The sequence below is a fragment of the Camelina sativa genome, chromosome 3, assembly GCF_000633955.1.
Source record: "Camelina sativa cultivar DH55 chromosome 3, Cs, whole genome shotgun sequence".
In the NCBI taxonomy this organism is placed as follows: domain Eukaryota; kingdom Viridiplantae; phylum Streptophyta; class Magnoliopsida; order Brassicales; family Brassicaceae; genus Camelina; species Camelina sativa.
The window spans coordinates 8,880,473-8,888,622 of NC_025687.1; the positions used below are offsets into that span (position 1 = coordinate 8,880,473).

Consider the following 8,150-nt stretch of genomic DNA (forward strand, 5'->3'; position numbering starts at 1 on the left):
TTGTTTGATAGCGACCACAGAATCGGCCAGTGTTTGGATCTGCACATACATAAACCAGTCTTGTCTGTAATTTTCTTATAAACTACTCTGTTTTCTGAAATAAATGGATTCAGCCTTGACCATTGAAAATGTTACATCGCCATCTTTATTTTAAGTGTGTAAACTGTAAGATTGCTTTTGAGCACGTGACTCTCATCTCATCTCACGTGATTCCCGGATCTCGACCATTTTTCTAGAATTTTCGATTTCCATGAGACCCTCGTGATCGTGAAACTATATTACATTTCAGTATTTCTAAATCATTCATTATCATTATGTGTGGATAAGTTTTTTCTTGGCGCGTGAGTGTCTCGTCTCTGCTTAAAAGGAGCTTATTACAAGTGGATTTAGGCTTTATAGTTTGTTTATACATATGCTCACCAACCAGTGACCAGTCTATCTACATGGGGATAATTATTGTTTGTCAGTTTTGTCACGTATGTACTACAGATATATCTTGTAAAAATATAACGTTTGAGATCGCGTTGTTGCTTTGTAGAAATATATATTATATGAATCGTTATTACTTGATGTAAAATATACATTTTACTTCAGCAAAGATTCGAAACATATATACTTCAGCAAAGATTCGAAACATAGCAGTATTAGTATATAGTTCGTTTATGTTTGTAGAAATATCTACCCCTGAATCCGGAAAAACTTAGTGAGATTTCATTAAATATTGGGTTCGTTTGACATTGGAAACTTGCTATATCAATAAAAGATCCTTTTAGAATTAAGATATTATATATTTCTTAACAAATTGAACATGTAGGATATTATATATCTATATATGAATGCGCATATAAAATGGAAAATTTCGAATTTTCGCTAAAATCAAAAGATCTACCAACACAAGCAATGCCAATAATATGGATTTGAGCAAAATCATGCAATCTAACATATATATATATATATATATTTATTTCCTACATTGAAAATAATTTCTATATATGATAGAAGTATATTTTAAATATCCACCATGATAACCAACATGGCTTATATATGAACTCAGATAATAAATAATTTCACCGTTCTATAGCGCCTATACAGTATATGACATATACTACATACTAAACAAACGAGAACCATTTGTTTTATTCATTGGTTAAAAACATAGACAACTGAATATAGAATAAACAGCAAACAACCACTAATTTGGGCAATAGAGTACTTGCCCAGACTATATTTTTTAAAGAAACTGAAACAAATAAATTGGGACATTACTGGTCGAGTGTCCACAATATTATAAATTAATTGAGATGGCCAAGCAAAATATCATAAAATGACCATTATGCAAATGATATATAAATCTACGTATTATGAAGTCCTCTATATAAAAGGACCACACTAGCTACTAGCTAGTCTCTCTAGTCATCGTATCTGTCTCAGTATCAGTGTGTCTCTTTCTCCAACCAGAATATTTGTTTCCTCTTATCTTTCCTTTTATTAATCCGATCAATCTCCCCGAGAAAATTTATCATATATCTTCACTTTCCCGTTTCATTTTCTCGCAAAATCTTCCCTAGATTTATTTCACCCATACATTTACATATATATATATATATATATATATATATATATATATATATACACCATAATAACCCTCAGAATACATCTCTCTATACACCAAAACAAAAAAAAAAAGAATGGAGGCGGCGAGTATGGTATACAACTATCCGAGCTGGAACTATGTTCCTAACAATCTGTTCTCGAATATTCTATCCGTCGTCAAACTGGCCGCCTTCGCAGTAGGTGCGTGGTATCTACCGGCGACGGTGACTTCACTGCATGCGGTTATGGTTTGGTTCAATTGGTTACTTGGGGTTCTAAAAATCCTTCTCATCTTGTCCGCTGCCGTAGGCGCCATCTTCTTGGTTTTCGCTTTCCTTCACGAAACCAAAAAGGAACGGGAGCTATACGATCAACTTCTCGCCGTCCCCCCGCCCCCTCCTGTATCGACGTTTGATAATTGTAATATACTGAATGGTCATCAGGATGTTGGATATTATAACTACTCCGGTTACAGAGAGACTAGTGTGCCGGCGTTTCAAGAGTGTTATAAGCCGGTTGAGGAGAGTATTTGTAGTTATGATCGAGAGGTGGTTGAGGTGAGTTCGAAGAGTTACCGGAGGACGAGAACGGAGAAGAAGAAGAAGACGGAGGAGAAGGTGGAGTATCGGAGGATGGAAACGGAGAGAGTGACGAAAACGGCGTCGCGGAGGTCCAAGAAGATGGATGTTTGAGCAACGAGGACTTTCGTATGACGGTGGAGACTTTTATCATGGAGAGGAAGAAGTCGCTCCTCCAAGAAAGGGATCCATGGCAAAACGGTTCCGTCCCTCAGTGGCAGCCAAACGGCGCCGTTGATCACTGGCAATACGGTGTCCCTCAGTTGCAGCAGAACGGTGTCGCCCCTCAGTGGCAGCAGAACGGTGCTGCTAATCGTTTGGAGAACGGCGATTTCCCACAGTTGCAAAACGGCGTTTACCCACAGTTGGAAAACGGCGTTGATCACTTGCAGAACGGTGTCGCTCCTCAGTGGCAGCAGAACGGTGTCGCTCCTCAGTGGCAGCAGAACGGCGTTGTCCCACAGTTGCAAAACGGCGTTGTCCCTCAGTGGAAAAGCAAGTGGCAAAACAACGGTGTACCTGAACCTCAAAACAGCATCGTGCAGTGGCAAGGATCGCGTGACGATGGAAGTGGACGTCATCGTCATCGTCATGGTCATAGTAGTCGTAGTCATAGGCTCGTGGATCTAATAATGGTTCTGGTTATGGTTCGTACTTGGCTATTTCGAATTAGGGGGTGCGTGGCGCAAATTTGTACAATATTTTCTGAAATTTGATTAGATCATTAATTAGCAAAAATCTAATTTGCGAGGATGAATTTATATATCTAATTATCGTAGCGTTAAACATGTCTTTTAATTTTAAGTCCTGTGCTCTCTTCATTTTTTTCTCCATAATCTTGTCAAACTGTGGCATTATTAATTTTTTTGTGTCTCATGAAAGGATGCAACTTATTAATTCGTTACTCTCCAATATGGTAATAATATTTTTAAATTATCAGTAAGCATGAACTAAAAAGATACCAACTTAGAAGTAGAAAATATATTTTAACATATTCATTTGAGTTAAATATATTTCTTAAGGTTTGGTTTGATTTTAGGCTAAACTTTAAGCTAAAAGTAAAAAAGTTTGGAGTTTATTTCGGTTTAGGTCAACTAATGAATTTTTCAGTAATTTTTACTTTTAATGAAAACTTTTTATTGAGTATGAAATTTTTTTCTATTGTACTAAGATTATTTTCATTTGTTATATAATATTCTACGGTATATTTTTGAATCAAGATTTATGAAACAGTATATAACTAGTAATCTTTAATTTAGTTGTTGGACTTCTTGCCAGTGGAAGTTATTTCTAATCAGTTTATTAATATATATTTTCCTCTAAAAGTTTGTCCAAAGTATGAAGTTATTTAGGACCTGTTCTTATCCACTACTTTGTTTGTTACTTTGTTCTATAATATTTTTTTTTTTTTGTGGGCCAAATATTTTTATAAAGCCCAAATGGGAACGTATTCGGTACAATAAAGGCCACTAAAAGACCCACTAATTGCAAACATTTCAAGATAAGGAAAAGAAAATGAAGACACGTGTTATGCAACGTGCGTGGGATATTGAGAGAAGAAGAAGGTTTCGTCACAAACGCCATCACCGACTCATCTTCACCGGGAACTTCCTTCGTCGGCCAGCGGATCATCTCAGTCCTCCGAGAAACCTCTATCTCTATTTGCCTTCAATTGTACCACATCGCCTTTTGCCAAATATTACCGGAAGAGATTGACTTGACCTAAACTTGATCACCACAATTTCTAACCTCAACAGATTAGCTCGGAATATTCATCAGAGAATCATCAGAACACGACGAAGACTCCAATTCTTCATATCCCGTCCCAATCAAACCGCATCATCTTGATCAGTCCCACCAAGAAGAACCTACGCTCTATTATAACAGCCCTTTTGGCAGAGAACGAGGAATTACCATCACTTGAGAGAAGAATCAAGCACTTGGTGAGCAAAGATCCATCTAATGACTTCCGGAATTCACAACTTCCCATAGTTGGGAGTGTTAATTTCAACCTGCAGAAGGCAACCAAAAGAGAAAAGACAAAATAAAATCCGAACAAAGTCGGAAAGATAAACCGGCATCGAGACCGGAATCTATCTATATATACAAACAAAAAAAAGCTCCGATTTTAGACGGAGATTACAAAAGAGCAACCAAAGATTACAAAAGATACCAACCAAAGCAAAAGAGCAATACAATATAATTGAACCCGACACATTTTGTGATTGACAACCCAAAAACATACAGACTTGTATTAGAATTGCATGGCACAAGGCACCTACAATTTATGATCTTTAATAATAAATGTAGTTTTAGAAAGAAGTGTAATAATAACCTGGATAAAATCTATAACAACAAGAAGTAAACCTTCATCATCTTTTTTTTTTTTTTTTTTTTTTTTTTTTTTTTTTTTTTTTTTTTTTTTTTTTTTTTTTCAAATTTACAGCTTAAAAAAAGTGTTAATATAATTATGATGAAACAGAAAATTATTATAAGTAAATATAATTAGGATGCGAATTTTGACGTCTACGGATTGTTGAATATGTGCTACGATGATAAATAAGCAGAAAATTAGTTTAAGATTTCTTCTTCTTTTTTGGCAACAAAGTGCTCTAGGTGAGCCCACAATAAGAGAATCTTAAGAGGATACTAAAGTTTTAGTTAAATTGTTTTAGTATTAGAAAGAAAAGAAAACTGATTTAGTAATGACATACAAATCCATAATAACAATTTGACATTAGAACAACATACTTGTTCCTAGGATCCACAACCTGTTTGATCTTCTTTAATCAAACTTTTGTTCTGTCCATGACACATAAATTGGACGTGCTTTGGAATTCAATTATAAAGTAATCAATTTCTGGCGAACCATTATCCACTTGCATAACCGTTTTCTAAACCAAATTTTAGTATTGTATAACCATTTATCACATTAATTAAAGAAAAATACGCACTTTTTGAGTCATTCCTTAGCATCAAAGCAATTGGGAATTATACCGAAATTTAAATTGTATTAAATTTCCAGATAAGTCCCATTTATGTCAAATAAATAACTACTAAAAAATATCAGTAGACTAGTAGTGGTTATTTATTAGTACTACGAGGGGTATGTTATTTAAACTAGTGTACCAACAATTTTTTTAGGTACCATAGATTTCATATAAATATTTTGTGTTAATAAAGAAAACTTCAACTGTCAACATACAATCATTATCAATTCTTTGATAATTGTTTACTTTTAAGCTGAAAATTTATAGATCAACCTTAGAATTATTATATGTATGTGGAGGAATTTTAATCATGTGTCACAAAACACAAAACAAAGAGGAACCTTCTCCTCTCTTTCTTATTATAGTAATGACAATTAATATGACATTATGCAAAATCGTACTATACTATAATATTACAATAAATAACATTTGGATATATATGAAATATTGTATCTAGAAACACTTATTGATATATAAAATCTAATTTGAAACATATAATTTATAATCTACAAATTTGTAATCTACTTGACACGCGAATTGGATATCCACTCTTCAATCTTGCAAATAATGTCCACTTTTCGATGCTTGGATCTTCATCTACCACCTCCCAACTTCAATTTTTTTTCATCACGATCATTAAAAAATACTATGACATAATCATTCAAATTTTGCTATACTAAATATAAAAAATGGTACGAACCTGTAAGTGGTTACAAAACGGTGGAGAAATACTAACATCATAGCCTTGGCCATAACAAGTCCAAGACATGTTCTTCCACCCATCCCAAATGCTAAGAAACTGTTTGCTTTTGCTTCAGCCTTCATTCAAATCAAGTTTCTTAAGTATACACAAAACAGTTAAACAAAGAAACTGTAAAATTTTAATACTTTTACTTTAAATTGTGATGTACTTAACTTACCTCAAACCTTAAAGGGTTGAACTTGTGAGGTTTATTATATACATCAGGATCAAGATGAATGGATCTTGCGTCAATATTTATATTCCACCCTTTTTTAATCTTATATCCTTTAAAATCAGAAAACAAAATGTATCTAAGTCAGATCGATCAAACAAAAATAAGAATATAGGGAATTGATTTTCTTAAAGATAAAGAATTAAAGCAAACCTTCCATTTCACAGTCTTGAAGTACTAATCTTGGGAACCAAGGCACTACAGACGCCATTCTCAGAGATTCTTTCATCAACTATATCCAGAAATTATATATACTACATGTAAACATAATTTAAACTAATTAAGTAGTCCATTGAAAAAACGTTTATATCGTACCTTTGAGGCATATGTCATTTCACTGAGATCTTCTAGTTCAAGAAATGGTTTATCTGATGCACTCTTCCCAATCTGAGATTGTTCTTCCTGTTGACCGACCAAGACAATGACATGTTTTTAAAACAAAAACCCTTTAAAATTGTCTTTATTCGAATTAGAAAGAAAAGCAGAAACTAAAGTGATACATAATTATTAAAATATCCCACAAGAGAAACTAGTTATAGAACTTACAATAAGAATATCCAAAACCTTCTGATTTTCACCGAGGTACTTAACCATCCATGTTAGAGCACTAGCAGTCGTGTCCTGTCCTGTATTTTGAAATTTTATTTTTGGTATAAACCGGATTCATGTTAAATTAAGAAGATTCAGTTAATCTGATTTATAATTTTTTTTTCTTCTTTCATTTTTTCCTCTCTTTTTTTTTGGTTGGTCAAACTCATTTTTCCTCTCTTAAGTGTAAAAATGATGTGTATTAAATGGGACCTGCAATGATCATGGTCAGAATATTGTCCTTAATCTCAGCATCAGTCAACTTGGGAGACGACGAAGAAGTGTCGTTATCTACTGCGAGAAGCTGCTGCAAAAAATCTTCATGATGTATATTTTGATTATTTGTTTCATTTCTCCTTTTTCTAATTATATTTTCTAACAACTGCATTACTCTTCCTCTTGCCTGCATCATATGAATCAAACCAAATTAGTATATATAATAGTATGATATTTCAAAGAGTGTAATTAAAACGACGTACCATGATGCCCTTGTGGAATCTACTCCAAGGTAGATTGAGAGGAAAAGCTAGCATGGCTTCACAAACAAAACCCACATCTTTTTGCATAGAACCCAATTCTTCTTCGTCTTCTAGACTTATTAACATCTTACACATTGCTTTGAATGTTATCTGCAACACCACCACATTTAGAACAACACTCTCAATTAAGTTATGCCTTAAGAAAATGAATGAAATTTGTGAATTGACTTAAAGTTAATTATTATTTATTTTCAGGTATTCATTATGGGCCGAACTTACATACAAAAGTTTTAAAGAGGCCCAATACTACGCAAGCGTGTGAAACAAACCTGGAGCAAATCTGTGAGCAAGATCACCGTACCACGGTGTTCCCATCCACTTAGAGCGTCCACGACGAGTTCATCAAAGTGTCTAACCATCAAAGCCGTCGATCTTTTGGAGAACAAGTTGATCAAACGGCTACGGAGAATCTTGTGATGGTGTTGAAGAGAACAGAGAAGGCTCCGTTCACCAACGAGCTCACCTATGGACTTTATGTACCGTTTTGTGAACATCCCTGAGTCGTTGTTTAGGACAGCCCGAGCTGACTCGGTCGTCGACAGGAACACGTGTGTCTCTCCGAACAAACTTGTCCTAAAACAACTTCCGTACCTGTAATATACAAAAGTATGTTTTTTTTTTCTCTTTCTTTTCTAAATATTGTTAAGTATATATAAATGATGTGTACCGGAAACCTTCTAGATGAGCCAGAAGCTTCTTCAGTTTACCTGATACGGCGACTACGGACGAATTCGTAGAATCCTTTGCCGCTGTTAACGGAAAGCATGAACTGGAGTGTTTCTCCGATCACCGGAAAACCATGACTTCCGGGAGGAAAATCGCCTGTTGATTCCTTTCGATCTTGGATCAGAATTTTGAGTATTTTTCCAAGTGTTAGTATCGCAGCGC

General features: G+C 34.5%; 3 protein-coding genes across 3 annotated transcripts; 2 read left to right on the forward strand and 1 right to left on the reverse strand.

Moving 5' to 3' along the window:
* Nucleotides 1,676–2,375, forward strand: LOC104776074. Its single transcript, XM_010500083.1, has one exon. The coding sequence runs from the start codon at nt 1,689–1,691 to the stop codon at nt 2,283–2,285; it is 597 nt and encodes a 198-aa protein (XP_010498385.1). The 5' UTR covers nt 1,676–1,688; the 3' UTR covers nt 2,286–2,375.
* On the forward strand, nt 2,295–2,914 carry LOC104776073. Its single transcript, XM_010500082.2, has one exon. The coding sequence runs from the start codon at nt 2,303–2,305 to the stop codon at nt 2,885–2,887; it is 585 nt and encodes a 194-aa protein (XP_010498384.1). The 5' UTR covers nt 2,295–2,302; the 3' UTR covers nt 2,888–2,914.
* LOC104778787 (abscisic acid 8'-hydroxylase 1-like) lies at nt 5,488–8,148 on the reverse strand (the record flags this gene model as incomplete). Its single annotated transcript, XM_010503224.1, has 10 exons — nt 5,488–5,772; nt 5,862–5,980; nt 6,082–6,188; nt 6,289–6,367; nt 6,451–6,537; nt 6,682–6,761; nt 6,937–7,126; nt 7,203–7,352; nt 7,532–7,853; nt 7,970–8,148. Coding segments are annotated over 10 exons (1,425 nt in total), but the record flags the coding sequence as incomplete, so codon positions are not given.